The 23,432-nt window shown below is 41.0% G+C and overlaps 1 protein-coding gene across 1 annotated transcript in view; it reads right to left on the bottom strand.

Annotated features, from left to right (window-relative positions):
• Positions 1-1,585: 1,585 nt before the first annotated feature.
• The window catches only part of TAF4B (TAF4b RNA polymerase II, TATA box binding protein (TBP)-associated factor, 105kDa), a gene marked incomplete at its 3' end in the record, with an annotated part of 35,944 nt that continues 14,097 nt past the window's right edge, over positions 1,586-23,432 (bottom strand). Inside the window, exons 5-12 of the mRNA XM_009578496.1 lie at positions 22,183-22,350; positions 21,953-22,075; positions 19,684-19,773; positions 15,788-16,366; positions 10,582-10,717; positions 9,874-9,979; positions 4,183-4,352; positions 1,586-1,716 (exon numbers count right to left, since the gene is read on the bottom strand). Of these exons, the coding sequence (XP_009576791.1) occupies positions 1,586-1,716; positions 4,183-4,352; positions 9,874-9,979; positions 10,582-10,717; positions 15,788-16,366; positions 19,684-19,773; positions 21,953-22,075; positions 22,183-22,350 (1,503 nt within the window). The remainder of the gene's footprint in view (positions 1,717-4,182; positions 4,353-9,873; positions 9,980-10,581; positions 10,718-15,787; positions 16,367-19,683; positions 19,774-21,952; positions 22,076-22,182; positions 22,351-23,432) is intronic.

Below are 23,432 nucleotides of genomic sequence, written 5' to 3' on the forward strand. Positions count from 1 at the left end.
CAAAACTGAGCCCTGGGGAACACCGCTGGAATACCGGGCTGTGTAAAAACATACATAAATACATAACAGGGCTCCAAAACCCTGTAGTGTTCTGTTCTTGAACTTAGATTTCTAAAAACTTGTCAGCATCTCTCAATATTATTACTCACAAACGCAATAATTTAGGACACGCCTCTGTAGTGTAATACCATCTGCCTAACGAAAGAAGGTACCTATGCCTCTGGGATTATTATGCCCATTACTTTGTTTGTTTGGTTTGTTTTTGAGAAAAGAGGAAAAGAAAGCAAGCTTATTGCAGTCTTATAATCTTATCATTGCCTCTGGCAATTCAATCAGACAAAAACCTATCAGTTTTTCTATTGCTTTAGTTCAACAGGAAAGAAATCAGCCCCATCAAGCCCACTGTCCAAAAACATCCCCTTGTATCCTTGGTGTCTGCAAGCCACTAAGTCCTGTTGGTTACTTAGGACTTCAGCTTCCACCTCACCTTTGCTCACGAGCTCTATTGGATCTCCCACTTTGGAGAGACAACACAGAACATGTGCAATTTCTAAAGACTTCTCATAAAAAACTCTGTACTTTTTCTGTATTGATTTTTTTTCTACTGCATCTTCTTCCGGCAAGGAACCGCATACTCCAACTGCTCCAGACATCACTATAAATACTCAGAAGTTTCCAAATAGTTCCTGCTCTTTACTATTGCTTCTCCAGTGCTTAAAAGCCTATAAAAAGTCTTCAGTACAAAAATAACTCCTATCCCATCAGTCAGTTGCTCTTGTTAAATTTCATTAAGTGTAAAGTTCCCGTAAAAAAAAAACCCCAAACAAACAAGAACTTGAGAGTTGACAGATACATCTGCTTCCAACTTCCAATTTTTTCCTAAATCAGCTTGATATTGAAAAAAGTACCAACTAATATCTTATTATCGAATGACAAAAAAAAGCCTCAAAGAGCTATTTTGGCCACTAGTAAGTTACTGCTTACCATTTGTACCATACAAGCATCTTAAGGGATACTGGCTCACTGGAACCCAATATGCTTTATATTGAATGGAGCTAATACAAGAGAGAGGGGAGGGAATCTTCAATAGCACTGGCAGAAAAAAAGTTCCGGAAACCTGAAGATCAAAGGGGTCTCTGCCTTCACATGGAGCACTTTCTAAAAATAAAATACTCCATTCAGTTTCCCAAGGGTTTTTACTGAGCCAATACTGCAGTTCCACCACCAGTAAATGCATAAAGCAAACACAAGCCCCTAAATCAACCCGACCACCAAGAGCATTCAAAACCAGCTTTACATTTACCATGCAAGACAGATTTTGTATAATAGCCACCACTTCTATGGAAGAGGAGAAACGCATGCACTTACTCTTATGCTGGGTTTTAAGAGCACCTATCCAACAAGTGGATAGGTGGAAACGTAAGGAATAATTAGAGGCTATGAACAGTTAAAACAAAACCAGCCTTTGGTAGATACTGAAAATGCACGTATTGCATATGATGTGCCTATACTTGGAAGAGGTTTACCTTCAAGGCTGCAAAGCAGAAAAACTTTGGTGCGAAACTTGCTTAATGATTTCCTTTACCTTGTGGGTTGATACTCTGTGCTGAGCAATTACAGTTAGTTTTTCTAGGAGCCCTCGTAATCTCTCCTGTGTAGCGTGGGAGATCAAGTTCACGACATCAGAGTTAAGTTCCATAATGTCATGCCTTTTACCTGTGGAAGCAGAGAAAATCCATTACGTGTTTTAGTAGTAGCTGATAATTGAAATAATTAGCACAGCAGGTATTCTGTTCCCCCTGGAAGTCATACCCATTATGAATAAAGGTTTGGAGATTATGATTTTCCTGGTAAAGTCACAACTTCAAAGATCTTAGACATTATATTAATAAAACTTAGCCTGGAGCTTCAGAAAATATAGACATTGTTTCACTTAGCCTCCAGAACCACTCTCCTTGCAAGGTCATTTATAGGACAAAGTTAATAAGAACACAAATCAAGCTTCATGTTCGGGGAGGGGGAGAGGCGGTAGCTGTAGAAATTAGTGCCATATTCTGTTAATTCCAGTAATTAAAAAAAATAGAGAATTACATTTTGCCCTGCTTGACACCGCGCTTGTTAACAACTCATGACATTTATTCGATGAGCGGGGATGGTTTTTTCAGTGCACTCCGGGCACACGGGACCCTCTCACCTGCCTCGACTGACCGGCATGGGGCAGACAGACCCAACCATCCCACGGCAGCAGCTCGGACAACACAGCCGGGGTCATCATGCCATCACCCTCAACCTTTTCTCTCGGGCTGCCACTGCCTCTCTGCATTTCAGCAGCTGCGACCGAGGCTGGTGACAGCTCCAGGCAAAACTGTCTCAGCCCCGTGCCCAGAGCTGGGCATCACCTCCGCAACCTTCCTGCAGCTGCAGGCTGCCGACGGAGAAGCCTTCCCGTGGCTGACACCATCGATCACTCAACACAACTCTGTCAAGACACCTGGACAGCAGCAACTTCTCCCTGGTAGGCATGGCAGGCAGCAGTTTCACACACTTCATACACCCTACCCGTCAGAAGCACTTTTCCTTGCCCCTCACTGCATTTACAGCGGCTGTAATACTTTATGATGCAATATACAGCACGCCTTCAAAACCCATTTCGGTATTTATTGCCAAGTGGAGCGTTAAGAATGGATAAACAGTACACTGTAAAAAAGCTAATCACCTATTTCATTTGCCTTTGCTACTCTAACTGAAAATGCATAACAATCTCGCAAGACAGGAAGAATCTACAATGTCTTCCCAGATACGATCAAAGTGTTCCCACTGTTTGATCTTGGCCAGTAAGCATTGGTCTGTACCCTAGCTGAGTGCAGAACTCATTTTGCTCAAGCACCTTTCAACACTTCCTCAGCAGTTTCCCACTATACTATCAGAATACTGAAACGTCAACTTGAAGACAAAAAAACACACACCCCCAAACCGCAAGACCTCCCTCCACACACACACACACACTCTCTTCCTAGACCAGAGGGCTCAGTTCAAGAGCAGAAGATTCATTTTCTGAATCGCTGTACTCCCTGAGAGTATTCCTTTCCTTGCAATCAAAACACTTTTCACTTACGACATGAATTATCATTATTAATAATATCAATTACAATAACAAAATAATTAATTTTAATATTAATAATACTATCAATACTATCAATACTAATAATGTGGAACAGCTACCATACTAGCCATGAAACAGCCAGGCTTGTATTTTCCATCTTTCAATGAATTGTCTTCCCACCCCAAACCAGACAATTATTCTAGAAGTACTTTCTCATTATGTTTTTGTAGAGCTTTTTATTCTTCCTAGTATCTACTTCCCATGGATGACCGGTTAACCCTCTACTGAATTTTGAGAAAAGCTTCTAGGCACCTGTTTCAGTGTGTCTTTTCCCTTTTCCACTAGTAGCACAGCACTTACTTCACTCAGCTATGCCCCATACAGCTCAGATGGCACATCTCGCTAAGTAGTGCGGGATGTATGACGTAGCAGATAGCATTTGCAGGTTACATGCTTGTCACAGGCTGGCTGCTTAGTTTGGACTAAGAACAAGTTGCGTGTAGAAAGACTTTGTGATCATGTAGTTAGACCACTGTGACAGAATTATGACTGCACATAGAAACTGCAGGCCCTCCTGAATGCTCAGCTGTAAAGCTCACTGTTCCAGTATGGCAAGCTACCAGGCAGAGAGCAGGAGCAAGGAGTTGAGCAACATTCATCCAGTTTGCTATAGACAGCAGCGGTACCTATCAGTGTGGTGCTACACAAATGCATGCTCCCTGCTCTGACACAACACAACATTGCTAAGCAACAGTTATTATTTTGCTCAGAAACTAACAGCTGAGATGATACATACACTAAAAACTTCCTATTACAGTTTAGTCTCAGCCATTCAACATACATTCCACAGTATTATTCACTGATACAAACAGCTTTAACATCTCTTTTGCATAAAATTAATGAAAGATTTTTCCACAGAAGGGGAAGTAAAAACTCAGTATAGTTTGGTAGAAATACATGAATTGAGATGGCAGGCAGTAATAGTTCCAGCTCCTTCTTCAAAGATTGGAGGCTGGCTGATGAAACAGGCAAGGAAATACTGCATCCGTACATATCTCTTACGTATGGTTTGTTCTCACCTATGTTCAAGATCTTCTTTTGAAGCACTTCTGAGGAGAGAAAAGGTTCATCTGCACAAGAGCGGATCACTGTACCAATGAGCTCAGAGTTTGTTGCCAAAATGCACGCATTCTCCTCGTTAAGATTGACCCCAGCCATAGAAGTCACATCATTTATGTCATCTTCATCTCTACTAAAGAGAAAACCAACATTTTATGCTTCGTTCACAATGGATTAAAAAAAAAAAACCTCTCGGCCACATTCACGTATCTTGGAGGCTACCCCTATACAATAGATGTTTAGTGTGAGCATGGACAGGGACAGAGGGCTCCTAAAAGCCTTCACACTTCAGTGAAGTGCCTCTCAAGCATTAGCTTGACTAATGCCTCAGTTGCTAGGCGTGCAAATTCTTTACATGAAACTGAAATTTTGAGTAAGCTCAGAAAGAACTGAGGTAAACCTAGATTAAAAGCCCCCACAAGCTCCCCACCCTGCACCACCGCTCTTACAGCCTGAAATTTGTTCTAAAACTCTAATTCACCAGGTAGAACCAAGCATTGAATAAAGCTGAATACTAACTCATTGAACTTATAAACAAGCCCATTTTCTAACTGAGATGCTTATCCTACAAACTGAAGCTTACAGCACAAGCGTATTAGCACAAACCTGATCTTCACTTTTCTTTTAGTGAGTTCGCTTAAAAAATAAGATACAAACGCTCCTTGTCAGTAGTATACAGAACCAACCAGACCTTGCCCTTTGAATCAGTTCTACCACAGAGCGCTTATGTATGTAACAGGGAGGATGCTATGCTTCTGAAGAACAGCAGCAGAGCTCTAGTTCTTAACATCCCTCCATTAGCTGGATTCTGCTGTAGCAGCTCTGGTCTACATGTTCAAAATAAAAACTCAAGTCTGGCATACTTAGGGCTAACATAACTAAGGCTAGCTATAATCATGGCAAAGCTCATGTTAAGCAAAACACCTGCCTCAGCTTTTTAAAAAAAAAAAAAAGATCATTTTAGTTAAAATACTGAATGAATTTTATATGGGATAAGTTTTTGCAAGACTTTGGCAATGAAAATACCCAATTATTTTCAATTAAGTTTAGATCATCAAAAGAAAGCCTTTTTTGCTTCACGAAGTGACAAAGGCCCTAATGGTGGCTTCAAGGGTTTAGAACCAGAACACTATTCGGCATTACTAATACAGACAGGTGGAAGCACTCAATCTGAAGGTCTTTCGATTTGGAAAACAAAAGAAAACGAAAACCAAACCCCAACACCCCGCCCTCCTGAAAAGTATTCGCTGGCAAGGTTCGATAATAGTTCATCTTCAGAAAATGCTATGCAGCCTTAACTCTTAGTTATCAGAAACTTGCCATTCTTAGGTGAAATGGGATCTCTTGAAGGCTGTCTTCTGACTGGCAACAGGTAGAAGCTGAAGTTATTAGAACATGGGTTGGGTTTGAGCAATACTCAAAAGACACAAGAAAATGTTGGGATTTTTTTCTTCAAGTATAGATGCATTTTCTCCTTTAGGCTTCAATAAGTTTCCATGGCGCAAGTCTTCTCCCTCAAACTTCTAGAGAGAAGCCTGGCTAGGAAAGGAGTCCAGCCTTCCCCTACTCCTCCTGCCGTTCGTTTGTGTGCCCTCATGGCTATGAGTTTCTACGTGATTTGTTCAGGGAAAAAGACACCCAACAGATTCTCACACCAGCTTCATTCATTAAGTCCAATTAGACATAGCTTCCTGACTAGGCTTATGCCCCAAATCCATTGTGCTAAGAAAAGCGCTAAACCCTATAGGATTGTCAGAACGGTTAAGTGACCACAGCTACAATTTGAAGCTGAAGTCACCGCTGCCAGAACAGCTTCTCTCCTCCTACCCCTTCACAACCAGCAACTGAGCAGTTCCAAGCATATACTCATGCTCTATCAGCCTAGCAGAGACCCTGATCTTTCAAGAAGCCTGTAAATGAAGCTTCACTGCATGCTAATTGAGTGCTAACTGATCTTCACAAGTACACTCCAGTTTTCTCTTCTTAATGACCACTACAGAAGTCTTTGCTGGTGGCAGACACAAGAATCCCACGGAAGTGCAGTGACTGCCACAGATCTGCTGATAAAGGAGATTACAAAATCAGCACAACTAGCACCAAGAACGTATGTCACAAGCTATCAGCGCTGCAGGTGCTGGAACCTGACATTACCCCGATGGAGCTGTTTATGGAATCCAAGTAAGGGTGCTTGCACCTCAGGTACAGCTGTATAGCACGCAGATTATTTTAGCTTTTAATCCGGCCATATACTCCAAATACTAAAGCAAGGAGGAGGTAAACTTCTATACTATACACCTATCCAACTTTCTACATACACCAGTTTCAGTTCTCTAAAACCAGCCTTTATCAGGTTACTATTTTCTTTAACGTTTCCATGCACACAGTCTCTCTTGTGAGTACACACATACAGGAGCTTATATGCAAGTAGACATCTCTGCCCGTACTGTTTTTAAGGACCAATTCTAACTTCTTCACTGTGGGATATAAGTTTGCATTAAGTCACTGAGTCACTAGCCTTAATGAACAATTAATTTGCACCTATGAAAACACTGCTGCACTTATTTTACTTAACCCAAAGAAGCTATCATTACATTTTCTTAGAAGTAGTGCTCACTAAAAATTAATGTAAGTTTCAGAAGCAATGAAGAAGTTTGAAGAAGTTTGCACGTTTTACTATTCTTTTTTCCTTGCTGTTCAAACAAACCTCAATCATTTTAAGTAAGGTATCATGTACTTCGAGTAAGCTATAAAAATCATCCTACTAAAGTGATAAATTCAAAATATTCCAGAGTATACATGAAGTATAGATGAAGATGCTTCTGTTGGATATGAATTCGCTTTCATTTTCAGCAATCCCTCCGTAAAGTCCCTCTTCTACATCGCTTCCTTTAATGCTTTTTGCATTTGATCGTGTCACACCCAGAAATCAACAACAAAAACTCTCCCAGCTGTTCTAAGTCTCCAGTGATTTAAGCTTATCAGGACAAGGGGGGAAACAGAACATGGAGTTCTGTGCATTACCCTGCATGAAGTCAGGTTCGACATTTATACTGAACATTCCACTGGAAAAGAAGCCCAAGCAATGCAGATGCACCTCACACCTGTGAATTTGCCTGTATTGGCTGAAAAGTGAGTCTGTGGCACCCTCTGGTGTTTGACCAACGCACATTTCTTCTGAATCCATCTTTACTCCATTTTATACAACAGTCAAAGGGAAAACTAGAAAGGCACGCTTAACCCAAACCTCCATGCACCATCAAGGACAACTACTTGGGACAGAACAATTCCAGCAGAGCAAGAAGCACCCACGCTCCCACCACCACAGGACAGGAGAAACAGCTGCCCAGATGTTCTCCACTCTGGTGTCTCACTCCTGTTTTGTCTGCTAGTTGAGATTGCTGATACCTTCCAGACAAAATGCACAAGTCAGAGTTGTATGTGCTTTGGAGAACAACTCTATTTAATAGAATAGATGCAAAACAAATATTTGAAGATGCAAATATGTGTCTTATTTCTTCCAGGGTGCTCTAGCACATACTTCACAGAAGTACGTAAAGCAGTTAATAAAAATCTTGACGCTTTTAAAACAGACTGCCCTTTACAACAGATGCCATGGGGCAATCAAGTGCCAGCAATGTCCATGCTTAGCTGAAATAATTTCTAGAGGGTTTTTTTAACTGGGGGGGAGGAGGGGAAAAAGGGGGGAAACTGCCTTTTTTTCTACTGCTCATCTCAAGCAACCTAAAACAGCCCATTAAAGAGCAGACAAGGTCAAATTGCAGCTTATTAAGTACGGCTTAGCGAGTATTACATTCTCGAAACCTAACCTAACCTAGTCACGCAATGGCAGAGGGAGTCAGGCTCAATGACATACTGCAAAGCGAGACCACAGTTTTAAGTGTCACATGTACAATCACATCAATTACAAGGCATGCTCTCTGCCCATAACAAAACCTCATCACAAAACCTGAAAAGGGGCCATGGTGCTTCTCTCTGCCTCACACGTGACCAGCAGTTGATGGATCACAGGTCACAAGGAATAGCTGTGCTGGGAATACTGAAAGTCAGGACAGAAGAGAAAAACCACTTCACGGCTTACCGGGGAACATCTGTTGCCCAGGCCAGATTAACGCTATGTGGTGCTAGACCTGCTCAGAGAACAGAGATACTTGACTGAGGAAGCCAAAAGGTACACGCTGCCCAGGTTCAGATATATGAAGATTCTCATACGTAGTTTTTAAAGTCAGAAAGTTTGGTTACAGCAGTGAATACAAGAAGCACCAGGGGTGTATCCAAAGTCATAAACTCTTCAAAGACGAAACTTACTAGAAAAATTAAAGGTGAGACAGAGATTTCAAATCTGAATTCTCATGGACTTAAGCTACTTTGAAAATCATAATCCAGAAGCAAGAACAGAAATCCATCTTGGATCACACTGTAAAAGCAGAGTTTTTCCTACACTAAGAATTTAACAATTCAGGGAAGGAACTTTAAGAATTCAAACTTCTTTACATAAGACATTTGATATATTCCAATTGGAAGATCACAGGAAAAAAAAGTGTTTCTTTTTTTTTGTAGGGGTTGGTTTGTTTGTTTTTTAATTATGATATTTATGAAGTGATTTTTTTCAAACATCACTACCCAAAATTACATCCCAAATTATATTCTGAAGTATATTTCATAAGAGCTTGAGGCAGCTGAACAGAGCTATTGCTTTAACATCAGCTTTTCATTTCAACTTCTGACTACCAGTGTTTTTAAGTGTCTGCTGTATACTGTATGTTACTGTAAACTAAAGCAGCTCTGTCTGTATCAGTGCACACAAAGCTGTAGCTTTCAAGAGATGAGAAGTCAACTGGGCAACAAGACAAAGGTATCATGTCTGCTTTTATCCCTGGAAGAGCAACTTCAAGCTTGCCTTAAAGTCATAAGACCAATAACGCTTAGGGCAGTCTGTACCTCTTCTCCAACATTACATTTCAGAGCTACAAAAATAATTTCTGCTTTTGAAAAGTTAATCAGTTACCTGAACTAAAAGCTTTAAACACTCTTGTAATCTAAAGGCCTAGAGAATATGCCAGAAGCCATAATTAGAAGTGTAGTCAAAGACTTTCACCTCTACATACAAGGAACAAGCTTGTAAGAGGAGCTAATAAAAGATTTCGAAATACAGCATAGAGCTTTAGACAGGTTACCAGCCAGTCCAAATAACAGTTCAATGCTATCCGGCTGTCAGTAAAAAACAGAGGTTACATCTGCTTTAATCCTATGGAGAGCTTTTAATACAAGGTAACTTTGCTTTAGATTAGTTAATAGTACTCATAGGATGGAGATCAATATGCCTCCTCCTCAAATGAAAAATTGATACATATTGATGCATGCTGTTTATATAATTACACTCTTGTGACAGCATGATGAAAATCCAACCTCATCAGGACAGTTGTCTTATATTAAGAATAATTAACATCTGCTATAAGGTAAAAATTTTTAAGTTCCCCCTTGCCAATTAGTATTATAACGTGAAAAACATCTATCATAAACAAGTTTCTAAAGAAAGTTGCTTTTATTTGGGCTCCGTTCCCACCCCCATACTTGCTGTCTGTTCCTTTCATTCCTTCCTATAGTAAACTTCTGATATTGTTTATTTTTACCTCAAGGATGTTGCTCCATTCTCTTTTATTTTAGCTTTCTGAACAGGAGATGCTTGAAGCGACAGAATTTTATTTCCTGGCAGGGTAATTTGTTTCAGAATGGAACCTAAAACAAAACAAAGAACATACCACAGTAGAAAGCAAAATGCTAAGACAATTGTTTAATCAATTCATACTTCTAGCAAAGGCTACTGCAGACTCAGTAACAACTAATTAGGTCCATTTGAACCAGATACTCTAGAGTCCTACATTCTACATGTTCTGTATGGCCAAAAACCCTACACACTCCCAGCAAACATCCTCCTCTGTGCTGACCAGTGATAAAGGTTTTAGTGAAAACTGGCTGGCTGAGACAAACTCACATTATGCATCAACCTGGACCTGTTGAAGGAAAAAGCAAAGTCTCATGAAACGACTCTCAAAAGCATCATGGTTTAAACGAAGTTCACTGCAAGGAGCTTACTCGAGTATTTTAAAAAGTACAAATGTTTGATTGGCATGCTTTTAACAGGTGCCAGAAGTAGACATGGCACTGAGTTTCTCATCAGAACTCCAAGCAGACAGTAAAGATGTTTAACTTACTGCACAGAGCTGGTTGCTCCCAATAGACAACTACCTTCTTACATTCCTACAATCTACCAACGGCAGGCACTTATTTCTATACCTCAGCAGCCCTCTCCCTTCTCCATTAAAGAGGTTCCACTTTACCTGCAGGAAACTGGTTAGTTTGAACAAGTGTATTCAGAGGCATCCTTTTCTCAGCAGATGTCTGTAGGGTCAGCATTGAGGGTTGCGGGAGTGTGGATACTTGCTTTACAATGGTTCCTGATGGTTGTTGGACTACCTGGAAGTGGAATATCCAATATCAAGAGTGAGAAGAGCTAAACATACAGAGAAGCAAATAGTATCAACATGTTCATTCAGCCAGAAGTGCTGCTGGGCATGCATGCATGTTTAGCTTTCAGTTCAAAGCAACCAGCATGCTCAGAAAAACCTCACTTTTTTTTTTATTTCATGACAAGAAATCTTGAAAACTGGTGGTGAGCTTTAAGCTCCAGCTCACTCAGTGAGCTCTAACAGACACTTCACCCCTACTCTCTACTGATAACAATATTACACGAGTTTCACCGAGTATTACACAATCCATTACAATAAGAGGCTTTCCTCTCTGTAAGTCTTACTTAACAGACTAACAATTGAATATTGAGTCTGCCTGTCAATAAGTTCAAAAGGGTAGCTATCACATATACCATACACCTAGTGGGTAGCTATCATATATACCTAGTTAAAAAGAGAGAACACCAAAATGAACAGTTAGAAGCCTTGCATGAAATCCTTTTTCTGTCAAGAATTAAGAGTACACACTGTAAAGTTACTAATGCATTTTTGGAGCCACAACATCAATTGTAAATTGAGATGCTGCGTTTCCAAGTGTTAAGCAAAAGTACACTGAATACATCAGTTAGCAGGAACACGAAGTACCAACTAGCAACACCTAGAGCAACTAGAGCCTCTCCACAAAAACATCAGTACACTGCTGAAGGGTAAAAAGGAAGGGGGGTGATAGTTTTGTTTAAAGAGGCTCTTGAAAGAAACAAAACCAGACAACAGGATGTCATCACAACGCAGACCTACAGGCATAGCCCATAAATACTAATTCTTTCTCTTCAGGGGCAGCTATTAAAATGCAAGCAAGCAATAAAATTGCAGCATCCCTAAAAGCCTCATTTCTACATCTCCTAAGCAGAATGTGGGCTGCAGCTTTTGATACATCCTTTGGAAACATTCTTCATTACAAGTAGTAGAAAGATGTGCTTTTACCAAAGCACAAAATTATCAACATCTTCAGATTGAATCCTATTTTTTTAGCAGCAAAAAGCTAATACAAAGGAATTTTCAGGGTCAAGAAATCTACATCTTTTATTTTAACTTCAGAAAGTCTCAAGAGTGCTTGTACAGCAACACTGCACAAGTTTAATTAAATAAAGAATTGACATTTATTCTACTTCAGAAATTAGGCTGTCTCCTTCTGTCACCTAACTTCAGATTTATCAGTAAATGTCATCAGCATAAGCATCACACATTCACAAAAAGAGGTACTTTGTGTATCAAATAGTCAAGATACACGCCACCCATCCCCATATTAATAGCATCAGGGTTTGGCAGCAGTAACATAGAATAACAGAGCTGAAGGTGGTGTCTGAAAAGCAGGCAACGAACAGACAGTTCTTGAGAAGAAACATAAGATCCGTAAGAGGAAAGAACCACGGGAGTACAGGGACAGAATGTAGCCAGAGTCAAGGCTCACACATACAGCGCTTCGTCATGAAGTAGTACAGACACTAACATTTGCTTCTCTGTGTTTTTACCAAAGCGCAGTTTGATCTTTCTGAAAGATCCAGCTTCCATACGCTGGAAGTTGCAAATAATGTAAACAGCATCATTTATGTGTTCAGATAATTACTGAGCCACTGACCAGCTTGGACAAACCACTCACAGGCTCTGCCACATACCTAGAGATCCTCCCTACCACCAGTGAGAATGGCGTTTCATCTTCAGCATGCACAACACTGAAACATAAGCACTCAAGATGAAGGTGCAGCAAACAAAAAGAACAGATAGGCAGTGTTAAATCAATAGCCTAGGTGGAGAATGGGAAGTAAGGCAAGTAACCGAGGAGACTAGATCAATGAGAAACAGAAAGGATGTGTTGGCAGTAAAGCTGATTTTGTGTTTGCTATTCTAGCTGCTAGACTAACAAAAGCTGGAAGTCCTTGGGACTTGCGAGAGAACAGGGCAACAATCCTAGAAATTTCGACAAGGATCTAATGCCAGAAAAAAGTATTAGCAAAATAGATAATATCTGTAAGAAAGAGCTATTGCCTCTTTTCTTCAGGTTAGCAGCAAGAAGTAACAAAGAAAAGGGACTGTTCCTTTGTGCCCTGTTAAGTAGGTTGACAGAGACATCAGAATAAAAACCACCAACACTCTTAAGTAAAAAAACATGCAATGCAACATCCAGCTGACAGCATAGGGACAGCTGCCTGACAAAGACTTTGATTAGCCTTACTTGAACCTGTTTGGCATTCATAAAGCAAAGTTCGGAGAGCAGCGGAGAGATGGTAAAGGTATCATCACACACTACAAGCAGTATTGCTTCATGAAGGAAGCCTCACCAGCTGAATGCAAAAGCATACATCCAGGACAAAAAACTCTTGAAAAATAATAGAGGAGATTCTCTGCTCAAGAAAGCTCAGATCTGAGGGGACTCGACACCAACAACAACTCACTGAGAACAAATGGTTGGAATAGCACAAGCACTTCACTCCTTGCTTCAACCGCTAGCAATGTCCAGGGAGCATGTCTCACCGGTAACTGCGGGGACTACACCACAAAACTCTCGCTCTTTATGCTTAACATGAAGTTATAGTCTCACAGCAGCTTTCTCACCATTGGAAGCCAGCAGCTGGTAATCTAAATTTTCATTTATTGTGCTTAACAAGAGACAAAGCAATACTACAGCAGGACAAGCTTTCTTTCCAAGATGAAACTTCTATGTACGGCGATGCCCTTAACTGAGGCTGTGTTAAGAAAGCCAGTGGGAGGGAACCCCTTTCAATGTGCAACTTGGCGCAGGCATGCGATCAACCCCAACAGCATCCCTGAAGAAGAGGTCCCTCAATGTCTACCATATAAACCCAGAGTTTCGATAATCATGCCACAGAAAAGACAGTTACATGTTGCATCACTCCAGTCACAATTTTGACATTAAAATACTGCAGTGCTGCACTCAAGCACCACCAATGTTACATTGGAGCTGGCACATGAAAGTTCGCTTTACATTCCTCAAGCACGAGAAACCTAAATTAGAAATGGGCATGCAGAGGGAGTGCATGGCATCAAACAACGCTGAGGGCTGGAAAGGGAAAGAAATTGCTGGCAGCATTGTATGGACAGATTTGCACAGCTGGCACGTGCTTCCTTTCAGCTGGCAGCAGGACCCTTCTGTTTAGGGAGGGGAGGTCCAGATTTGTTTTCTTGTGGGAGGAAACAGACCCTCTGTCCTTTCAAGGAAACACACCAGGGAAGCCCTAGAAGATGCAGCCACTGCTACAAACTTGCTCTTTGTGCTAATAGGTTGCCTGAACAAACACCAAGCTCCTGATAAGGCTAAGCTGTGAAGTGGTCAACTCAGCCCCTCAACTACACCCAAGACCAAAATTGAGTAAGTATTTTGAAGAGCAAGTATTTTAATCACTGTGCCTGGGATCTACCCAAATGAGGATAAAAACATGTTTTGTATGCAATTCAATGCTTGCAAGGCACTGCGAAGAAAAGCAATTGCAATAGGCTGCCACACTGCAGTAGTGGAGGAGGCAGAAGTCATTCCTTGAGTTCACCAATATCATATTCAAGAAGTGTTTCGACTCCCCAGTGTCAAGTTAAGCTTCCTTGTCTATTTGTACAGATGGTCAACCTTTCCCCTGGATTACATGGCTTGCTGTGTAGCCAACAAACTGCTCTCCAGCCCTTGTACAACCCAAGAAGCCCTCATTTTCTTCTGGCTGGAATTTCAAATTTAGTCCTCAAAGACAGTAAGGGTACCAACTCCTTTTCCAATTTGGCTTTAGCTACTACTATCGAAGACTGTTAGTGCATATGCTTGATAACTGTTTTTAAAACAAACCACTCATAAAAAGGACCCCCCATCCCCTCCAAATACTTGAGTGCTTTGTTCTTTTTAAGAAAGTCCGAAAAGGTGAAAAGCTGGTAGCATAAGCTCTTTATTTAGAGTGCAGGATTCTTGTATTACATCCACCTTATGCACTTTGAAAGGAAGAAAATTGAAAAAGCAAAACATTTTAGGGCTCTGAATGCTCTTAAATAAAGTATACACAATAAAGAAACTACAAAGGAAATTCACACACTAGATGCCCTACTATACCTGTGGAAAGTAAATCTAGCTTCACGGGAAGTCTAATGTTTTTTCCTCTTTTTCAGGAACAAATCTTTACAAGGAAGTCCTATTCAAGAATCAAGTTCTTCACCTGCCAAAGAGAGACTATTCTCTCAAAATACTTGAGAACATTACTTGTGGGTAGACCAGTCAGACAGCATACTACTCAGCATCTCTAACACCCAGAAACCAAACCTAATGTATTTCACAACATTGCTCTTTTGGGTATACCTGTGATCCATAGTTTGTTGGTATTTAACATTAACATTAGCAAGAAGTTAACCTGTGCCAAGAAAAAACTGTTAACACATTGCTTTTGAGGGTCTTGTTTTAATAAGACATTTATTCCTCCTGGAATTTTTTAGCTAATAAGGCCTGATAGAAAAAGCTCACTTTTGGATGACTTCATAATTAACATGTCTTAGTAAATTTGGAGATCAGAACCCTGCTCTGAAAAGCTCCTTGAGCTAGTTCATATATTTCAGTTAACATATTGCTAAACGTCATCAAGCCACCTGTGCCCGCAAAGTATCCAGGGTAGGAACTACTAAGCTAAAGACTGGAATCTCTGGTGGCTAGCTGGAGCACAGGGCATCTAATAGTAATTAACATAAGCATCCAATCAGCAATTTCTGTTCCTAGAACAAGCATTTCCAGCCTTTTCTTTCCTTGCAGAGGTCAGAACTCATATTCCCTTGTGTCTCAAGCTGGAGGTTTAGTCTGGTGGAACGGTGGTCAGCACGTCTTGCAAGAGACCGAGCTTACAGTTTGGCTTTAGATTCACCTTTTCAGCAACAGCTCAATATCCCTGTGACAAACATAACTGATTAACTCATGACAGACTAGCTTCGTATGCTAAAAACTCCCGCTAAGATCCAAATTGGTATCCTCTTGACAAAACGGTAAGAGCGAAAGCAAAGAACCCCAGTTACAGAGAAGCAGAGAAATTCATCTTACCAACTGTTTCACTTTAACCACCTGCTGAGCACCCACTGACTGTGCAACGATGGAGTTTGGCTGTGAGATTTTAATACTGATTGGGGTTCCAATGACTGGTTTCAGTGGCTGGAGAGGGGTTGTTGCTGAAGATGCCGCTGTAGAGACCAGTACTGGCTTTGCAGACTGGAGAGAGGATGTTGCTACCGCAGAGGTGAAGACTGGCTTGACAGTTTGGATAGCAGTCAGCCCTGATGTTGCTATCGTTGTGGTAAGGACTGAAGCTGCAGGCCGAAGAGATGCTGTCACCACTGCAGAAGCAGGAACAGGCTTCACTGTCTGCAGAGAAGCTGTCGCTGATGCACTGACAAGGACTGGTTTTATAACCGGAGAGGCTGTGACTGTTACAGAGGCAGACACTGGTTTTATAACTGGAAGAGAAGTTGTTGCTACAGCTGAGGTTGCCACTGCTATTGAAGGAGTTGGTGCTGCAGAGGTACAAGTCGAAACAGCTTCTTGGGTTGGAGCTGGCTGCTGCATACACTGCTGGATAAAGCTCTGAGCATTGGGCATTAGCTGCCGTAAGGCAAGCATGCTTTTCTAGAAGAAAAACGAAAAAACACGGGATGTAACATCAGCAGAGTCTTCCACAATACTGATACATTAGCAACTGAATCTTCTTCCTCACCTTCCAATTTAATTTTTCATAGGACAATAAATTGCTTATTCCAAACAAGTTTTGCTAGAATTCAGGCATCCTTAAATTGATGACGATACTGCTCAGTGAAGACCACAAGAATCACCAAGACAGGCTGAGCAAAGGTCAACAGTCACCACAGCTTCATTGCATGTAGCAAATCCCATCTATAGGGAAACTCACCCATAACGTTGTTCTTTTGTTTAGATTTTTCAATTTGAAATTTGTGCTCTAGAAAAAGACCATTTTAACTGGTTTACTACCTCAAAAAATTTTGTTTTGCCAAAAACCCCTCCTATAGTGCAACAGCTGTGTTTATTCCATGGAGCCTGTCTGACAGAGAACTACAAATTATCCAATAAAGTCAGAAACAAACTCTGAAGATATGAGCACTTCCATACCAATACAGCTGTATCTACACTAGGGGGGGATATCACTTTAATAATGCCTGTATAGCTGCAGCAGCACAACTTAAGCCAGACAGTTCTGTGCAACAAGAGAACATTAGTAAAGGTATCTGGCAACATCTCATTTTTACTACAGCTATGTTTGAGAAGGTTAATGGACAGAATAATCTTCAAGCCCTCTACAGATTTTTCTCCTTGACTATTTACAATCTGTTATGGCTCAGAACCAGGGGAAATCAGTTCTACAGCTACCTGTATATTCTCACAAACCTTCCCCCCCCCAACAGTTTTTAAAGCCTGTAAGAGTCTCCAGCACAGTGCTGTTGCTCTGGGCTTCATGCAAAAGGAACATGTTGTCTCACATGCTAATATACCAAGTGAACAAATTGTTTGGACATCTAGACCTTCTGTGGCACACCTATCTTTAATGTTCACTTCCTTTTCTTTTAAAAGGCTGCTCAGCTTTCCTCATGCTCCTGATGCAATTTATTTACCAAAAGCATCCAGCACAGATTTGAAAAATCAAGCAGGCTTTTCAGCCAAAGTTACTGTACTTTTCCACCTATTGGAACAGACAAAACAAAACACATGCAACAACTTCATCAAAAACCTGTAGCTCAAAGATAAGAGACAACTCCAGAGAATCCTCCCTAAAATTCCACTTCACTAGCTAACAGTGAATTGGCAATAAGCCCTATCACATTTCTTTCCAGACTCCAGCTGCAAGCGTTTCCCCCACAAACAAGGCCAGCACAGTTCCTCGTAGCACCTTAGAGAAGTGCTCCTGAAGTCACCTTCCATTTGGCACTCACTCCTGTCACAGCTGCTCAGAGTTACAGACCAGACCTAACTGGTGTGTATCAGCTACGCATCCTTAAGGTATTTTGGAAAAAAGCAATCAGGGTGCAAGAAGTTTTAAAGGATGAGTAACACTACAAAGTCAGCTAACTTTGACCATGAAAAAGTAAACAACGTTTCTGAAGTCACAGTATTTCATCAATATAGCATGCAACAGGGAGAGAGCAGCTTGTCAAGGATTATGGAGTATGGATACTGCCCAAAACAGAAAAGCCTAGATGATACCCATACCTGGCAGCATGCCACAGGAGAAACATGCATCGGCTCTGCTGTGATGGGTCAGGGTCTGACCCACGCTGATGAACCCAGCTGAACTCCTGTGGAACTGCCTCTGTGCACCATATGTAGCAGCTCTCCACGTTGTGGGATGGCTTATTAACTCAGGCCAAGCACTTCTGCAAGTGCATGAGGACAATTCTGTGCCTGAGCTAATAAACCCTTGAGGGACCCAGAGGGGTAGAAGCGTTAGCAAGTGCTGCACAGCCACCCTCTGGCTCAGCTCCTCTGCATGAACAAGTCCAGGGCTGTCAGGACTCACCAGCCCTTGATGACGTCTACCTGTGCCAGACTTAGGTTGGGTCTGTGTGGAGCTACTGAGGTTCACCTGCGCTGTTTTGGGAACACAGCACAACAGCACCTGAGCTGGCCCCACGCACATGCAGCCAGCCTACATCCAGTGGGGTTCATCAGCCAGGGCCATGCAGAAGGCAGCTACGCTACTTCTGATGCCAAACTTGCCCTGGCAGTTAGTAGAGCTCTGCTGAGACTCTGCGCAGCTCATAGGAAACCTCTGCCAGTCACACTGACCCTGCACTCACAGCCCGGTCCTTCTGCAGTCAGAGCTGCACTAGATGCAGGAAAACCCATACGCTGAGCTGTTAGTTTTTCTAGCTTTTGCATGGGCACTTAAGAAGCCTCCAGGGAACTAAACAGAGAATAAATAAGTGACCAAGCTCTGCAGAGGTGACTAGTCTTCTAGATTCATGGCAAACTTGCTAGCAAAGCATTTAAAGGCTGTCACTGTAAAAAAAAAATTCATCCCACACTTGAACAGATTAACCAGCCATCTAAAGTAATATCAATATTATCACATGGATTGTTGTATGTGCTGTCAAATACTAAGGAAGAGGAGAAATTCCAGAAAACCTCTGTCCCAACTTTACCACTTAACCATTCTTACTTGATTCTCCACCATGCCTATAATGAATGCCAAGGAAAAGTACAGATCTATCAAGCCTAAGAATACCGTGTACATTGCAATTAAGTAAATGTAACCAAGTTTTCCATGTTTTCACTGGGATTTAACGCTTGCTGTACAACGAAGATGTTCATTTTTATTTTGTTAATACCATTCCGCCATACGATTAAAAGTGTTAAGAGAGCATTTTTTCATTTATGTGATTATTTGCTTGAATGGAGGTAGAATTGCCCTGGGTTACTTTTTCCTAAGTTGCAGTAGTCCTGTCAGACCCTTTCTGGAGAAAGGGGTGGGGTTTTTTTCTGCATCCAGTTAAACACAAACCAGCAGACAGATGAATAGCTTTATGTAGATTCTTTGAGCTTAAATACTACATAAGCTGTGCACAGCCACTGTTGTCAGTCTTCTGTATTAGAACTCAGAATAGCTACAGTTTTGATGAGAAAGTAAGTAATTATATCTTAGTATAGCTGCTCTACTGTAGATGTACCAGCTTCCAAAACATTAGTCTCCACTAACGACTAGAGGGTAATTACTCTCCAATTTAAGAACACAGCGTAAATTACTCTTCTGAAATCCTCCCTCCCCAAAAAAATTGTCCTTCCAAGAGCAACAGTCACACAAGGCTAGGTTAAGCATCATCAACCTCAACTGACTTGAGCAAAAACCTATTTGAATGCTCAGCCTCTTTCCTTTTCTTTTCTGGTCCTCCTCCCTTCCCTCATTAAATACTATATATCCACAATCAGACACTTACCTTGAGAAAAGGAACTAAATACGGTTGCGGAGATGACTTGAGCTCTATGTATAGCTTTTTTGTAAATTCTTCTGGTTCAATTTTTGCTTCCTAAGAGGAAAGTATAATTACAATGGTAAGTTATAACTATGAATCTACCATATTTTTTCCCAGATGTATAAAAAAATCCATGGAAATTTACATTATCATGGAATTGTTCAATTTCAGTACTCAAATGCTTTTTTCTTCCTGTATTTTTAAACAGAAGATTTTTAGGATAGAATGATGTTGTAATTTAGATGTAGTATTATCAAATTAAATTACTTTCTTCAACTACAGGCAGTTAACACACTTAAGGATACTTGTTCAAACACCCACTCATTGAAGTGAACCGATAGAAACAAGTTTATAAGTAGCACTGATCCTTTTGAGTACCTCATTGTTATGCAGAGATATTTTAAATCCACTACCAGTACTTTTTTCCTGTACAGGTAGTTTATCTGCATAAAGATCAATTTAAAAAGACCGGAGACAAAAGACAACTCAGTAGTTTTTGTAAGACAATTCTAGTCTAATGCATACATAGCATAACAAAGCAGAACCCTTAACATCATCTTTGAAAAGCAGGAGAAACTGAACATCAGAACATCACTTCTACATACCACTACGGTAATAGTCATCTGCCTTGCAGAGTACAGTCTCCTTTCTTAATGCTTTCCACTCTGCCCCAACAGAAACACCTAACTCAAGGGCTTGGAAGGGTTAGGAAGCTGCAGCAGACTTCCGAGACCCCTCACTCACTACTACAGTGCCACCATGATGGGGCTAAGATGGTGGGTAGCCCCAGACGCTGCTGCCCTTTCTCACCCTCCCAGGTAAGACCCTGCCACAGAGTCACTAAGAACATTACCTCCTCCAGGAAGGTACAGACACACAAGGAAGAGGGACCCCAGCACCAATCTCTGTCTCCGCAGAGAAGTTACTCCTCTCACCCATATTCTCCTTCAGAACAACAGTTCCAAGCAGCTACATGACCAGAGCTGGGGTTTTAAGGATTGTATATTCACAGACAAACAGAACTTACAGCAGCTCTCCTATTTAGTCATTTGATCTGCTGCCTGTTTGGTCTCACTGATCTGTGGATACCGATCACCGAGGTCTCACCGATACAGATGCAGTGATTTGGTATACTACATCTCAGTGCATACAAGGCGCTTGACACCCACTTCATGAGATGCTGCCTTAAGAACCATTTTACTTCACAGCTGTCATTTACTCATTTCCCTCATACATATGAAACATTAATTTATCTTGCATTTAAATAATATACATATACTGAATGGCAGAAGAACAACATTTTTAAAATACCACAAGTGCACAGTTAACGATGTATTCATGTCTGGTAACAACTGTTCTTAAAAAAATAATAAATAATAGTACTGTAAGCACAAGAAGGAACAACTCTAGTATTTTCCTACAGAAGCAAGGTTATAGTCCAGCAGGGACACAGAGGCAAAGGAATCAAATTTTTGCAAGGCTGCATCTTCAAACAATCTGCTCTCTGAAATTATACCTCTGTCCACACCACGCTTTTCTAGACTGAAAAGTCCTTTGGTACCACTAGCAAAGCCATCCCCCTCCAGCAGCCCACAGCCTTCTGCTACGGTGGAACAACAAAACAGCAGCAGCGGTCAAATGCCAAGACAAGAAGTGGCAGGAGAAATCGTTACCAAGAAAACCCAGCTGTGCTGGGGTACAGCACGAAGCAGCATACGGAAGCCACCTGCAAGGAGAGAGAGGTTGGCAGCCACCACGTTATTTTCTCTATCCCATTGTCTAAAGACATAGATAATGTCATGCTTGTTCCACTGGAGCTTCACTATCAACCTGTCAGTCAGTTCTGCCTTGGAGTAAAGCAGTAGTACGGACTTAGCACTGCACTACAACTTCCACGGTAATACTCTTGCCATTGAGGACTCAAAACTACACTAACATGAAAAAAAGCAGCTCAGACCCAGAAACTGTGTTAACACTACCAGCTCCTCCTGCTGTCAGTTACCTGTGTGCATAAAATGAAACAGGAATGTGAGGGGGAAAAAATATAGCATGGTATCCAGTTAAAATAAGACTTATAATGTAAGACTTAAAGAGAGTCAGATGTACCCAGCCACAAATCTAACTCTTCAGCTGTTTAAAAAAAAAAAAAAGAGACAAGGAGCAATACTATTATGAAATCAACGTTAAAAACAATACACAAATGATGCAGACTTGGTTTAAAAAAAAGTCTCACCAATAGATTTTGCACCAGATTCTTCACATTCTGCCCCATCTCAGGGGCTTGAGGTCCACTAGATGCCAATTTTATTAGTGTAGCAAGAAAATTCTTGCATTTCTTCACATTCTCTAGCATCTCCTAGTGTGGAAATAAAGAGAAGACTGTTAGATGTTGCACTGGCTCTCCAACCTCTGATGAATATAGAGAATGTTAATTTTTAATTAAAAACTTTTTTTTCCCCTTACTGTAGAAGCGCTCGTCTGTGCTACTGTTGTGCCCTCTGCTTTCACAGAGACTGCCTTTTGGGAGATAGCTTGTGCAGGTGGTCCTGTAACTGGAAGTTTTACAGGTGTTCCAGTACTCGAAGGCTTTACAGCAGGAACTGCAGTAACACTAGCTGTTGCAGCTGCTGGCTGAAAAGAAAAATTAACACTTTTTAACCAAAGACTAACATGACAAACATACTGTATTCTGCTAGCGTATAAGGTGGCACCCTCCCTCCACACTATTATTTAAAACATAAATAAATGATTTTTATCTTTGTTTTTAAAGTTTGGATTCATTTGCTTTGAGAGGCTCTATTTAATACAGTAAGTAACAGAACCCCACAGCCTTAATTCTGTTTTTAAATCAAGGGCAGAGGGAAGAACTGACAAACACTTACCCAGACTGAAGCACTGCCTGCAACTTCAAGTGAAGAGAGAAAGGTAAAGTTGTCTTGAAGAAACCAATATACTAACTTTGCCAGGCTCCTACAGGCTAAGACCTAAGAATTTTGGACAATGCTGGGCCAGGCGATAGTACACTGAAGATAAATATGACCTTAAGTGATTATTTATCTTTCTTTCTTCCCCTGCAGCTCCTCTCCCAATTGCAATATCCCTTACTCTTCCTATCACACGTGCAGTAGGCAAAAGATATCATGTCCACTTTGGAAGAATGCATGTGCCAGCAGAAGCAGCCAGCTGAACAAATGCACCTAAAAAGTTCTTCCTGCCTTTTCCTTGTGGGAAGCAATTTGGAGATCTCTCTCCTCTGCCCAGACACAAAACCTCACAAAATTCAGTTATTTTGAGACCTCTTAAAAATCTCATTAGAACTTACCAACAGATTCAGAAGCTCCAGCAACAGGAAAGTAATGAAGGTTTAGGAAAAAATAAGAACACAATTGCCTCTCTCCTTTGCAAACTAGGCTAAATAGGTTTCCAGAGGAAAACCTACTAACTGAAGTATTTCTACCTCAGATTTTAAAAAACGAAAGGGGAAAAAAACCCCCACACCACACAAAAAATCATTCTGCTACAACAGAATACAGTATGAGTAAAAGACTTTGCCTCTACAAAAACCACTACTTTTGATTTCTCAACTTGAAAACTGAAAAGCCAGATTGAACCTGCAGGTTACAAAAAAGCAAGAGTTTCAGGTTAGCATTTGAAACTGAAGTTGGGTGTCATTTTTCCTCCAAACCTCTCAGGAGAAAGGGAAAGTCTGATTT

The sequence above is a fragment of the Fulmarus glacialis genome, unplaced genomic scaffold (genome assembly GCF_000690835.1).
Source record: "Fulmarus glacialis isolate BGI_N327 unplaced genomic scaffold, ASM69083v1 scaffold36325, whole genome shotgun sequence".
Classification (NCBI taxonomy): Eukaryota; Metazoa; Chordata; class Aves; order Procellariiformes; family Procellariidae; genus Fulmarus; species Fulmarus glacialis.